The sequence below is a fragment of the Synchiropus splendidus genome, chromosome 3 (assembly GCF_027744825.2).
Source record: "Synchiropus splendidus isolate RoL2022-P1 chromosome 3, RoL_Sspl_1.0, whole genome shotgun sequence".
Taxonomy (NCBI): Eukaryota; Metazoa; Chordata; class Actinopteri; order Syngnathiformes; family Callionymidae; genus Synchiropus; species Synchiropus splendidus.
The window spans coordinates 33881847-33896276 of record NC_071336.1 but is presented as its reverse complement, the minus strand read 5'-3'; the positions used below and the strand labels follow the sequence as shown (position 1 = coordinate 33896276).

Below are 14430 nucleotides of genomic sequence, written 5' to 3'. Positions count from 1 at the left end.
CTTTTCATAAGGTAAATTCCCCAAACACCTGCTTGGATTCCACATTGTGACTTGTTTCTTATGAGCAACTATTCGTCTGAGTGACTAAAATGCTGGTATCAGCAGGGTTCAACCGCAGTTCAGGTTAAACACGGCTCTCAGGCTGAGTTGAGCCCAGTCAAAGAAGTAATCTGGTGTTCCTCCACCGAGAGAAACGTTTGGACACAACACGAGGAGGAGGAAATGAAAATATTCATGCCAGCCTCAGACTGAGAGAAGAAGTAAAACAGAGCCGCAGGAGGAACGATGAGAGACGAGGGAGGTCAGGAACCGACTCTTTCGGGAGAAGGCTTGTTTATTTTACCAGGAGAGGAATCCACCAGCGATGTAAAATCAGCTCGCTCTGTCAGTGCCGTACTGTAACCACGGTGAATCTTAAACACGTCCTCTGATGGAATGGCAACTATTCCTGCAGGACTGCTGAAGTAGCTGAGTAAACTCCGTCAAGAACATTTTTATTGGTGCGGAAACCCATTATTATTCACGTGTGACATTCCCACAAAGTCACCTGTCATTCACATTAAGATCATGAATTCATTTTCAATTGGAATGATAAAGTTTCTCAGGAGGAAACTGGTCCTTCAGTGCAGACTAAACCCTGATTCATTAAGTTTCATGTGCAGCTTGAAAACATAGAATTACAGTCTTTTTTTCTTTCATGTAAATGTAAAAAAAAAAAATAAAAAAAATATTATTTATGGATGATGGTGGGCGCCAATACAGCACGAGTTGAGAGCCAGTGATCCTGTGAGAAAGCCTTTATGACCCCCGTCACTGACCCTTGTGAACCTTTATAGGACGTCATTGACCCCAACAGAGCGCTTGCCCACCCTGAAAAGGTCAGTTAAAATGAAAAAACTAAACAGAGCAAAAAGGTCGGGAAGGCTTTTGCAGGATGGTGGATAGGGGACGCTCAGAAGAAGAAGCAGACCTGGGGGAGGGTCGTCCAAAATGGTGTCTCATTGGGGTACAGACTGTGTCGGGCTGTTATTTGGGGAATATAGTAGTTTTCACTACAAGGAATGAGTTTGTATTTGTAAACTCTTGCTTTAGCTGTTTTGGAATGGTATCGATGACATAGAAGGTGCTTGACTCCATGTCGCCTCTTTCTCCGTCAGTCGGTGTTCCGCAGCTCTCCTCTGCTGGGCTGCTTCCTCTTCGGTCTGCCGCTGGGCGTCATAAGCCTGATGTGCTACGGCATCTGCACCGCCGAGACGGACGACGGCTCGGAAGACATGGACGCGCTCAAGAGGGAGGGCCTGACCGATGAGGAGGAGGAGTACGAGGAGGAAGAAGAGGAGCAGAGGAGACTGGCCGAGGGCGCCCAAGACCAGGACGACGTGGGAGAGAAGGATCCTGAGGAGAAGAAAACCGATTAACACGGGAGCTCCCGCTGGATCCAGGACGACGGGGTTTGAGTAAGAAGCGGTGACATGAAACTCAAAGACATATCGGCGTGTTTGTTTTTCATCTCACCCCCTCTTCTGGCGCCTCCAGCTCAGACGTCCGCGTGGGAGGTCGGCTACTCGGCGGAAACAACCTCTTTAACGCCGCGGTGTAAATATTCAAGAGTGGAGGAGCCGCTCGCTGATCCGACCGGCAGCTGGCGGGCTGTTGATCCGAGGAAGGATGTTGTGTAACCGCTTAAGCACATTTCCGTCACTCACTTTTCCTCTCATCCGTTAAAATAGTCTGGACGTTTCTCACCTTCCACCCATCACCAGAAGACTTATTCCAAGTGCCCAAACTGGAGAATCTGCCATAAATTGAACGTGCTTTTTTTGTCTTTTTGTATTGACGGTGCAGAGAAATGTAAAACTCACCTTTAGCATCCCTTGATAGTCGGATGATTTCTTCCAATCCAGCGCTCACCTGCTTTTTAAGACTATAAATTCCCCTGACCTCGGCTTCCATGTGGCTCCTCAGTTTGACATCAGCTGCTGTGGTGAATTTATTCGCTCTGTGTTTACATCCAGACGCGACAAAATATAGGCCACCCTTCCCGGCGCCGTCCTGGACGTCTGTGCCAGTTTCCAACTCTAAAAATAGCACGATGACTCAGCGATCTTTAAGCCGATGATATACTGTCTATTCGTGGGTTTTGTGGGCGAAAGCCAAGTTTTCTACCAAAATGTTAAGCCCTGAAATTTTGCAAGGATGAGTCTACCTTGAGGAGCCGCAATGACCCGACAAAATCCATCCGCCCGAACTTAATCCGTCATCCCCTGCTGGCAGAGTCTGAAAAACATTTAAATGTCTAATTTTATTGATTTCCTGAGTTATGACGGCACATTTCTTCAGCCCAGAAAAATGTTTGAGCTGAAGATTATGTCTGGTTGACTGGTGTTCCACACTGACGCTGGCCTTCTATGTACACTGAGCGTTTCCTTTTGCCCTTGCTCTTCTGTCGCGTCCCTGAGCCAATGGGAGTATATTTGGGGCTTGTTTGCGCTTCTGTTTCCATTTGTCGCTGTCAAACCTCAATTTTGGCTGACGGTTTATCGCTCGCTCTTTTCTTGAGCTTGGCTCTGTGGCTCACTTCAGTTTCGGCCTGAACTCACCAGTCGCGCTTCAGGGAGGAGGTGTTCAGGAACAGTAGGAGATTCCAGCCCTGCAAGTGCCTCCAGTCATTATTCCTGAACAGCGTCTCTGGTTGGCTGGTTTTCTGACAGAGGCGTGATGGAGTAAGAGCAAACGCTACTGTTGTGGACCACCCCACCCAAGACCAAGACGAGACTGAGACGGATGCATAAGTCCACTAGTCGTATACACACAGTTATTTATTACTGCAAAAGAATGGGCTCGCTCCTCAATGACCTTCTTCTCGACTCAGTCTTGAGCCCTCAAAGTCTTGGTCTCGGGCTTTAGGTCGTCTCTGCTACAACACTAGCCAATGGTTTCTCATGTGCGCAGATAGGAACCCTCAAGTTCAAGTGAAGGAGTCGCCTCCAGAGGGCAGATGAGGACACTTGTTGACTTGTAGAGACGTTTTCAAGTGCACACACCTTCAAGTTCCCCCTCGTGTTGAAAGCCCCTCCGTACCCGTTCATCCATCTGTGAGTTTCCCCGTTTGATATCTTACCTGGCTCCTCTTTGATTTTGAGTCATAGCTCGCCTTGATTTTTGAACGCACAACAGATGACTCTGCCTTTAAAATGCCTGAAGTAGACAAGACGTGCTAATGCTACGTAGGATGTTGTGTATGTTGCAAGTTCAAATGATCATTGGATTTGAAGGAGTCCACGTGTGTCTTTGTACTCTGGGTCCGTCACTCAACTTTGCCCTTTAACTATCTGCCCTTTGACTAACTGGCTTCCGCCTTGCGAACCCCAGACTCACATCTTTCTCTTTGCTTTGCTGTACGAGTCATAGCTGAGGTTTGACCCGAGACAGACCAAACGAAGCAGGTTGAGTTGCCATCCTTAAGCAACGCTCGGCCACCGACCTGCTCTCGGACCCGAGGTCGACTTGTTTAGCTGCACACCTGTGTGTTCTTCGGTTTGTTCATGATGAATTTGAAAACCCTCGACAGGTGGTCTCGAGTCTGAGCTGGCGACTCGAGACTATTGTCTGGTGAAGGGCTTCTCTTACAGTGGTGTGTTCAAAGGCAGGTGAGCTGAAGTTGAAGTCTCTCGCCGTCTGTCGTCATCCTCTTTCCCAAACTTCCTCTTTTGGACCTGAATTCAAACTGTCACTCTTAATGTTGGAAAAGGTTGAAATAAAGATTGTCTTCTTTCTTTCTCGTGCGTTCACGCGTCTCATTTCCCCGACAGAGTCAGTGTTTCATCCTGCCTAATTGGAGGTGGAGGTGTCGACTCGTTCCCGATGAGAGTCACAGTTTTTGTGGGAGTCTGTTCGACCTCTTTACTTGGGAACTCATTTCCTGGTTAGCGAGTCTCCCGTGTGACTGGAAGGTAATGAAACCTCACAATGTCACGGTGATCCTTCTCAGTTCTCTCCTCTTGTTGCTCTTCCAAACTTGCAAAGTTTTTTTTTTTTTCTTTCCGCTGCAGGCGTTTCTTTGAACAAACTAATTCTGCCCCACAAATTAATCACTTCCTTTCATTTCGCTCCTCTTTGGATTTTTATAAGCCGAGTTAAATGGAATTTTTTGGGTCACATTTTTGGGTTACCTTGACTTGATATGAAACAGTTGCTGCTTTTTTCTCACACTTTCATCCAGTCAATGAATTCTTCATTCTCAGGTCCGTCTGGGTGAATCGCTACAGTGACTCGGGCCCATGAGTCACTTGGATCTTTGGACATTTATCTTGGTTTACATTGAGGGAATGGTTCCACAGTCTCTCCGTTTTTTTTTTATTGAGTCATCCACTGACTCGGATCCTCAAGTCTCCATGGCATACAGGTTTGAGACTTGTGGGTTATGGAACAGAACATATCCACTGGTACTGGTGATGAGCTTTGGTAGAAGACACGTGCTACTGAAATGAGTCCGCGGCAGGTTGGCAGGACTCTCATGGAGATGGGTTAAGAGACTCTGTCATTCACAAGAGACTCAAAGTGGATCTGTTGCTCCGAACGTCAGCCACACATCGTGTCTGGATTCATGCAGTCACTTGCATTTCTTTCCATTTATCGAGTCCCTGCGATAGTCCCTCGAGTAACTTGTGTGTGGGCCTTCACATTTTTACATTACCCAGTCACAGAGATTAAGTCAGATAGTTGGAGCTTTCCGTCAGTAGGATTCACTTTCTGTTCTGAAGCAGTTACCCATACGACAGAAGTGTGGAACTCTGCAACTCCTAGAGTTCATTCATTTCCCTTTCGAGTCCCTTAGAAGGACTCATCATGACTCAAGTCATAGAAAGTCCCTCTGATGTGTGGGACTCATTTCTCATTAAGGTGGACATCTTGCAAACAAGTGAATCACTGAAGCAGATTCACTTCCATTGAGACACTCTCAGATGTTTGTTTACCGTCAGTTAGACCCCTCAGTCTAGACACAGATAATCTCTACCTGGAAATGCCGTCACCATTCGGGCTTGTAGGGACATTTGTGGGACTCTGATTCCGTTCAGCAGATTCACTCCCTGCTTACAAGCCTGAGACTCGCTCGCTCAGATGTGTAGCTTCTTCTGTAATCCCTGTCTAGACACAAGGTCTCACTCCTGCTCTACGACAAGCATGTCCCCATACTAGCATCTAACTGGCTGAGCTGGGCCCATGTTCTTGACGTGGGCGGGGACTCGGCCCGGAGCGTCTTTAGAGACTGCAGAGATCAACTCCACCCTGGTTTCGTTGAGTCCCACACTTGTCTGACTTCTGTCTTCAGGGTAGCTAAATGTAAAACTAAGAGGCTTCTGAAGTAGCTGAAACATCCCACGGAGGATTATTGTTCCAAAGCTCCCAGCTTAAATCAGTCCCTCTTTCTTCAAGGTTCGGCGCCACCTCCCTCCGCCGTTTCCTGACCCGTCCAGTGTCACCGTCACACTGCAGCGACGGACCTCTTGTTGCACACAAGTGGCATCGGTGTTGTGTGTTTAAAGCCCAGCTGGGAGGTGTCGCGGGGGGGCCCAGCAGGGGAGTCACGCGGCGTCGCTGCACATCTGTGTGAAAGGAACGAAAGATCACATTAAACACACGTGGCGAGTTTAGCGTCACACACGCATAAATCATCCGTGAGAGGATGAAGCGGCCCCTGGGAGGAGGATTTTTCTGGAGAGTCTAGGAACAGCCTGCAGGAACGGTGGGAGTGAAGGCGCCCGCTGTTGCACGTGTCACCTTCTGGAGAAACGGGGGACCTCAGTCAGCACTTGAGGGGACGTGCTGTCAACATCAGGACCCAAGACACCATTAGACTGAAGACAGGAGCTGACGATCCGTTGGTGTCGCAGGCGGTGGGGACTGCGACTTGATGTCTCAGGATCAGTGTCGCTCCAGAGATGAAGAACGGTCCAAGGCCTTTTGTCGCCTCACTGTACGACTCTTCAGGAGTAAACACGATGATCCATGTTCTCTCAGGATTATTGACATGTCCGTGAGACGGGCTGCTCCAACCAGGGGTTCCAGCTATAAAGGACCCCCCAGCATATCTCTGAGATGTGTGTTTGGTCCCCATGGTGGAGCAGATCTTCACTTTCAGGAGTGTCAGTCACGGTGGTTGAGGCTCCCTGTCACTTTGAGAAGCCTTTATTGTGATGCTTGTGGGTTTATGTGTGAGGTTCTTTGGTGATGGGGGTTAGTGAGTGCCAGGCCAGTGCCAGGTTACGTTACTGCTGATGCAAGCGGTGACTCACCTGGACCCCTCCATGACTCCCTCACGGTTTCTAGATAAGGTGGAAAGAGGTTTCAGTAGTCGGCGTGCAGTTCCTGCCCGAGATCAGCAGCAGACTCTGGTTCTCAGTTTGCAAAGGAGGGATGGTCCAGTCTTGGTTTGAGTGTTATGTGTGCGAGAGAAGAAAGTAGCTTGCAGACCGGTGTAGGTACCAAATGTGTCGCGGAGTGATGACGTCACATCCGGCATATACGAGATATATTTATTTTAATGTTTTAATGATCCAGAGGAAATTGTAATAAAGCATTTCAAGGCACTTTCTACCACATGCGTAGCATTTATTTCAACAAAATATGATGTTTGTCATTGAACCGTTTATGTCCGTTCTTCTCCGCAGTCTGTGGAACAACGCGTCGTGATTGGCTGACATGTACGGAGCTTTGTTTTTCTTTAATGTCGCTCAAGAAACCACTTCCGTGTTAGCTAAAAGACGCGTCGTGATTGGCTGACACGCACGGGAATTTTTTTTTTTTTATGAAGAAACGATATAAAATAAAAACGATATCCCAGCCGTGTCAGCCAATCACGACGCGTCTTTCAGCTAACGTGGAAGTGGTAGGACCGATTTGTCAGGGCTGAAAACTCCTTCATAGATGCATATGTTCCCTGGTAAATGAATCAAAATGGATCTGGAGGTGAATAGGTGCCTACTGTGGAGTCTACTGTGATTTTTTTTTTTGTGCAACATTAAAGAAAAACAAAGCTACGTACATGTTAGTCAATCACGACGCGTTGTTCCTCAGACAGCAGAGAAGAACGGACATAAACTTCATAAACGGTTCAATGACAACCATCGTATTTTGTGGGAATAAGTGCTACACATGTGGTAGAAAGCGCCTTGAAATGCTTTATTACAATTTCCTCTGGATCATTCAAACATTAAAAATATATATGCCGGGTGTGACGTCATCACTCTGCGGCAGGTAGGACACATTTGGTACCTACACCAGTACGGCTTGGACTCTCCTTTACTGGTGAGCGCCCTGGAGGAACTGATCCAGGACTAGCTGGACAGGCTGGACCCTCTGTTCTCAGGGGGGAACCTCGGTATTCCCCTAAAAGGTTTCCTGACCGAGGACGGTCCTGGGCGAAGCTGCCCTCTGCTTTAACAACATGGTTTCAGACTCAACAAGATGGTCTACACAACCCATTAAACTCAAGTCGTTTCTTGAAGCTGAAAATACCACGGAGGTTCGAGCTTCTTCTCTCCACGTCAGTCACACACATCGGTGCTCCAGATAAACATCCTCCTCTCCGGATGAACTTCCCAGGATGTGAGGACGAGTGATCAGCGCCATGGAAACAGCCCACGCTCGCATATTTGCAGACTGTCAGAAGTCAAGTCTTCATGTTTGGTAGCTGTGTCTCTCTGCTGCCACACAAAGACAAAAAAAAAAAAGAAAACACGCTGGCACTCTAATTACGCAAAGTCGACAGATTTGCCCTCTGGAGTCGGCGCCCGCCCTCACTGTTTCAAATGTCGACGCCGTCGCGCAACTATTTTTGTCGACGGCGCGACTTGTCAACTGGGTTTAATAGCCGCTTGTCAACTTGACGTCGATTGCTGTGGTTTGTGTTTCTGTGCACTGTGACATTTCAGGAAAAAGTTTTCTTGGGGAGGAATCCGGAACGAGAGGCAAGTCTTCTCCGTCTGTTACGATTCTGACACCTAGCTACTACCTTTAACCGAATGGCGAACCAACCAGCTCTGCGTCCTTCACACTTGCTGACTCACACAACGCCGTGTTGTTTCCGTACATGAACCTGAGCTCGCCGTCGCTGCACCATTAATCATACGCGTCGACACTAATGTGGCGTAAACTGGTCTCTGGCAGTCGGTGTTCGCCACGAGCATCTGTCTCACGTGAGCCTGCCAAGACCCAGCAACCTTTACCTGTCACCGTCCAGGATGCGCTCTGGCGGGAAGTGACTTGTCTCTATCGAGTCACTGCTAGCTAGAGAATATTTTCTCTGGTCACATGACCAGATATGGCTCTCCGTCGAAGAACATTTACAATCTCTTCTGACAATAAGTGGAGCACAAGTCCCGAAGTGAGGACCCAACAGATGCTCACATGAAAACCCGACGCGTGACTTTTCCTGGTTGCTCTTGATCGAACTATTGTCACTACAGTGACAATCTATGGGTGTTAGGGGTCACAAAATTAGAAAGAAAGAAAAGTGGCCAAAACAAATGCTTTTGTCCAACATGAGGGGAACTGCATAGCAGGCCACAATCTTCACGCGTGTCTCCATTGTGTTTGTGTTTTGGACAATGTGTTCAGCCAACTTTAACTGTGTGTCTGCTTCAGGGAGTTTTTGGCTGGACAATGTTTGGCGCTGCGTAGTGCTATCATCCTGGCTAGCATGCTAGCGGCAGTTGTGTTCGGACAGACCCCTGAGGTGCCACCACGGGTCACGCTCCTGGTCCACATGTGGACCTCCAGATGTGGTGACAGTGGTGAGAGTGATGAGTCTTCACGCTGGGTTACTAAACATGAAGCAGGATTTTAGCTGGTGGCTGTTCAAGTGTCGTCGGCCTGTTGGTTGTGGAGCAGCACCGTCGACGTCCGTCCCTCTGCTGCGGGTGGATTCCGAGGTAACTGTGCAATGAATTACGCTTCTCATCGCTGCTCTGTTGTCTCACTGTTTGCCTCCCACTGGAGCAATTTAAGACTGTAGATTGTTGGGAAACTGGCAGTTGAAAAACAAATGAGATCCTTGAGATTCTCTCTTTGATGCTCCGCACCTGCTTCTCCAAAACGCATTCAGTGCTCATCTAACCTTCGCCTGACTCACCTCTGACGTGTGTGATCGCAGCTTTGGAGGGACCTCATCTGCTCGGCTTCACATGCAAGTAATAAGTGTCGAGCTAAGAAGCTGTCAAGGATCATTCCCAAAAAATGAACCCTCCAAGAGGGTAGTGATGAATGAGGATGTGAAGGTGTGAATAGATCAAGAGAGGTGCAGGTGGAGGACCTGCTGCGAGGGGAAATGACCTCGGAACAAGTGTGAAACTTGAGCTCAGTGTCTGATAGTCTGTGTTGCATTTATGCCGCGCGGCTCAGGCGTCTGTCTGCAGAGAGGGTCACCTGAAACGCTCCTTGGGAGAGTGGAGCGCTGCAGAGAAGAAGGGACGACCAGAGGAAATGGAGGGAAAAAAGAGGTCCATGGCGCAAGAGAATGATGGAATTTGAATCACGTTGAATAAAATGATTGATGCAAAAATGATTTTGACTCACCAAAAAAATATATAGAGAGTGGTACCTGGGTTCTCGACCACAATCAGTTCCAGACGGCCGTTCGAGAAGCAAATTGTTCAAAATCTGAATCAATTTTTCCCATGACAATGAATGGAAAAAGAACTAATGCGTTCCAAGCCTTAAAATAGTCTTTTGTAGGAGTGAATGTAGAGTGTCTGCTGCAGGTGGCTGTTCCTCTATGTGTGTGGCCGCTGCATGTGGGAGGGGTTGCCGAGTGAGTGACGTCTCTCCAGAAGTGAAGAGGTGCCCGGTGCGTGTCCAGCTCTGAATGTGCGCTTCTGTGCAGTTTGGCTGTGACAAAGTCATAAACCAAGTCACGCTCTGTCCCAGACTGGCCTCATCCCTGTCCCAGCTCCAGCCCACAACAGGACATCAAACCCTGGAGTGAGCGCTCCAGCACCTCCCCTGTGACACTCTACCACGCTCCAGTGTGGAGACAGGAAAGGTTTTACACCTCAATATGAAGATAAAACAGTCAGTAAATGGAGCTAACGGGACACGTCTGCATACAGAGGCTGCGTTATACACAATAACAAAGCGCCTCGTGGCTCAGCTGATCGGTCCGCGCACGTTATGTTTTTTCCATCATTTTTCGGGGGCGGTTGAGTTCTGGATTTTCGTTCGAAATCCGAAGCAAAAAATCTCAAATTTTTTGTGACGTTGACGTTTGAAAACCGAGGCCCCACTGTATATTAACAAGTCAGCTCTCTGTAGAAACAGTTGAAAATAGGTGACAAATTCAAGAAAAATGTTGACTGGTGCTGCAAAAACAAAAATAGCCAAAGAAAAATTGTTCACTATCAATAACCAATAAACCCCAAATCCTTTGGAAAAAAACCCCCAACATAATTCATTGGGTCTTTTTCCTTAAAAAAATGAAAATAAATAAATAATCATCCGATAAATAGAGAAAATGGAGGGGGAAATGTCAGCATAACCGTCAGGTATGTGTTAAATCATAGTTGACGCTGATGGTGCCAGCTGACCTGTGAGTTGTTGTGAGCGCCCTCTACAGGAGAGGACACCGGCTCTGGACCAGTGAGTGAAGAAACCCACCTGAACTGGGACCCGTTTCCTCGCTGCCTGCTCGGATCACTTTTTAATTGCTTTGGCTGACACGTCCCCCCACCCAACATTGCCCCCGCTCCCTCCCCCTCCCTCCTGACACCACGTTGCGTTTTGCCCGCTCGATAATATAATGATGCGATAATCATAATTAGAGCAGCGCAGTGATTTGCTTCAAAATGACCCAGAGGCGCAGATGGATCACACCAAACACATGAGTGTTGATCGTGGCTGGTGGAGGAGACCACCACAACAGGCTCCGCCGGGTCGTCGGCTGACGCTCTTCTCACTGGCTCCATTATTGCGCCTGACCACCAGCGCTGGCTTCACTTCTCGTCCGTGGAAAATGCCATCGATTCCCTGAAGATTTCACGCACGGAACATTCGTTCCTTTCCTCCTGACTTCTCCCTTCACGCTGTCTCCCAGCGGTCGAGGGGTCTGACCCAGGGCTTCCTCACAGTCGCCTCTCCTGGATGTCTCTCTGGGACACAGCGTGGGCTTTAGAAATGGTCGCTCAGACGCAACTGAAGTTTTGGATGCCGTCGTCTCTGGATTCGTCCGATCCTTCAGAGGAGCTACCGTGAGTCGTGAACACCGGCAGCTGCTGCGATCTGCTTCCGTTGATGACGCTGTCTCTCCCGTTACCATTAAATCTGTGCTCTGATTGGTCAACTTGTCGCTGGATTTGCGGTATGTCCAACTTGATGTTTCAATTGTCTCCAGAGAAGTGTCGCTTGAAACTCGCTCAAGTCACCGTCCTGTCGCCTCTAACGTGTCGCGTCCGCTCCGATGTGGCCGAGCCACAGTTTGTCTCACGGCATCACGCGTCTACGTTGACTTTACTTTGTCTCTTGGCTCAGCTCTGTTTCACCGCACCCCTGCCTGAGGTTAGGGAGCACAACTGTGTTAGCAGACTGTGGTTTACATCCAGAACCAATGGTCATGGAGAGCTTGGATCTGGGTATTTGGACCAGTGGTAGCGCAACTGTAATTTAAAGTAATTTATTTTGACCTCTTTTGACCACCAAATTGTGTAACTGCATGACAGTTGTCTGACGTGTGCAGCTCAAGTTGGACTCAAAAACAAATCCAGAATGTACTATAGAAGAGTGGATGGCGATATACTGTGAGTTCCACAGGACTAAAAGAGTTTTTAGGGATTAGCTTGATAATATTGCATTGATATTTGGTCAAAACGTGGGAGGATATTAGGGCGTCCATTCTCTGTAGGATCTGACTCACTCCTGAATGTGATGAAATTGTAGGAAACTAAAATCTAACAGCGATGATTTTAGTCTGACGTTTTCATTCTGGTTTTACTGGTGCTGCCAACAATTGTGCTTTCATCAACCAGACCTATTGTACGTCATGGCCACTAGATGGTGGCAGAGAGCTCTGTATTTCGCTCTTCAGTGGAGGAGCTGAGCTGCACCAGACTGGCAGCCGACAGTCGCCGACCACAGGTTGGAAAACCAAACAAGCAAAGAAACAAACTTTGCAGACAAACTTTTTTATCCACAAAAAATCCGCCGGATGAAAACATGTGGCTGTCAGACAGCGTTGCGTTTAAAGGCAGTGACACAAACCCTCGGTGGGCCTGGTGCTTGAGCTCCAGTTGTCAGCCACCCAGATGAATGTCTAAGCGCCCCGGAGGATCCTGCCTGAAGGTTGGTGGAGGACAGCCACAGGCAGATCCAGCGCCCCCCCACTCTGGTGATGCTGCGGAATAAAAGGCCGGAGAAGATCCGTCAAGCTGTAAACAGAGCGGAACAGAGAGAGTCTCTGGAAGCCGGGCCGCCGTGTACCTGCAGCTAATAGAAGAAATGTAGCGGCGGCCGCGAGGACTCCTGCAGGATCGCCGGCTGCCGCCGCTGGTTAGACACTGCATTTATCAGGGCCGGGACACGGCGGCGGGAAGATATGAGGGAGTCTGTCCTCGCCGCTGTTTGTATCTATCTAGGTTTTCTGACAGCAACAGAAGAAACAGACATCAGAGATGAACATGTGATGTCAGAGCCACTTCCTGTCAATGCTTCTCCAGTCAGCCCGAGATTTCAGTGGATTCACCCGGAGTGGAGCCTCAAATCGTGTTCATCGCCATGACATTATGACCAGCCATCAGTTTCCTTCAGGGCAGCAGTTGAAGTGAAGCGGCTCAGACTTGCCTCTCACCAGGGAATAGAGTCTGAGACACACATCCTAGCTCTGCCCTGGGGGCTCCTCCCAGACTCCGCCCTCTGCTGAGCCATGACTGAATCCTGCCTGGATGAGCCGGCTTTCCACTTGTCTCTGGAGGCCGGTCCTGGTTGGATCCGTTCCATCCAGGGAATGTCAATGTGAAGTGAGCATTTCAGTCCTGCCAGTAGACTGGAGTTTGGACTGCAGTCAAGGTTTAGGTCCCTTGCGTGACTGAGTTTCATCAGCGATTCCATTCCCACTCCTTGTATCTTTGATCTTGTTCCGTTGGCCACCACAATCCACCGACTTTGTCTTGTGGCTCAGCCAGACCTCTTCATTGCAGACACCCCAGGCATCCCTCACTCATGAACAAGACGCCTCCACCTGGGGAGGATCTCAACTCCCATGGTCTCAGATTCAAAAGCGCCGGTCCTCATCTTGGTGCAACTAAAGTGTAAGAGAGAGGGTGACAAGAGACGGTTACCTGCCCCGACTGGTCCAACTCTTTTTCGCTCACCAGACTGCGACAAACACTGCATAAGACATCACTATATTGGAACTAAAGTTGGACCTTTTAAACATAGCTCAGCGACGTGTGATCCACAAAAGTCCAACAAATGTAATGAGAGCTGGTCATTACAGCTGGCTTAATGAGGTTTCGTGACACAGTGTTGAAGGGTAGATGAGGTTTCATGACACAGTATTGAAGGGTAGATGAGGTTTCATGACTCAGTATTGAAGGGTAGATGAGGCTTCATGACACAGTATTGAAGGGTAGATGAGGTTTCATGACACAGTATTGAAGCGTAGATGAGGTTTCATGACACAGTATTGAAGGGTAGATGAGGCTTCATGACACAGTATTGAAGGATAGATGAGGTTTCATGATACAGTATTGAAGGGTAGATGAGGTTTCATGACACAGTATTGAAGGGTAGATGAGGTTTCATGACCCAATACTGAAGCGTAGATGAGGCTTCATGACACAGTATTGAAGGGTAGATGAGGTTTCATGATACAGTATTGAAGGGTAGATGAGGTTTCATGACACAGTATTGAAGGGTAGATGAGGTTTCATGACCCAATACTGAAGCGTAGATGAGGTTTCATGACACAGTATTGAAGGGTAGATGAGGTTTCATGACCCAATACTGAAGCGTAGATGAGGTTTCATGACACAGTATTGAAGGGTAGATGAGGTTTCATGACACAGTATTGAAGGGTAGATGAGGCTTCATGACACAGTATTGAAGGGTAGATGAGGTTTCATGACACAGTATTGAAGGGTAGATGAGGTTTCATGACACAGTATTGAAGGGTAGATGAGGCTTCATGACACAGTATTGAAGGGTAGATGAGGCTTCATGACACAGTATTGAAGGGTAGATGAGGTTTCATGACACAGTATTGAAGGGGAGATGAGGTTTCATGATACAGTATTGAAGGGTAGATGAGGTTTCATGACACAGTATTGAAGGGTCGGTGAGGTTTCATGACACAGTATTTAAAGGTAGATGAGGTGTCATGAAACAGTTGAATGTTTGGACTTGAACAACTCATTCAAAGACACTTCACATCATTTCTAAACC

The 14430-nt window shown here is 48.2% G+C and overlaps 1 protein-coding gene across 2 annotated transcripts in view; it reads left to right on the top strand.

The window, feature by feature from the left end:
- Positions 1-3778, top strand: part of tmx3b (thioredoxin related transmembrane protein 3b) — a 45295-nt gene extending 41517 nt beyond the window's left edge. Inside the window, exons 16-17 of one of the 2 annotated variants that reach the window (XM_053860145.1) lie at positions 1158-1457; positions 1537-3778. In XM_053860145.1, coding sequence (XP_053716120.1) covers positions 1158-1418 — 261 coding nt within the window. In that variant the 3' untranslated portion in view covers positions 1419-1457; positions 1537-3778. Of the gene's footprint in view, positions 1-1157 lie in introns of both variants that reach the window. The other variant, XM_053860144.1, reaches the window with a different exon arrangement.
- Positions 3779-14430: the final 10652 nt, after the last annotated feature.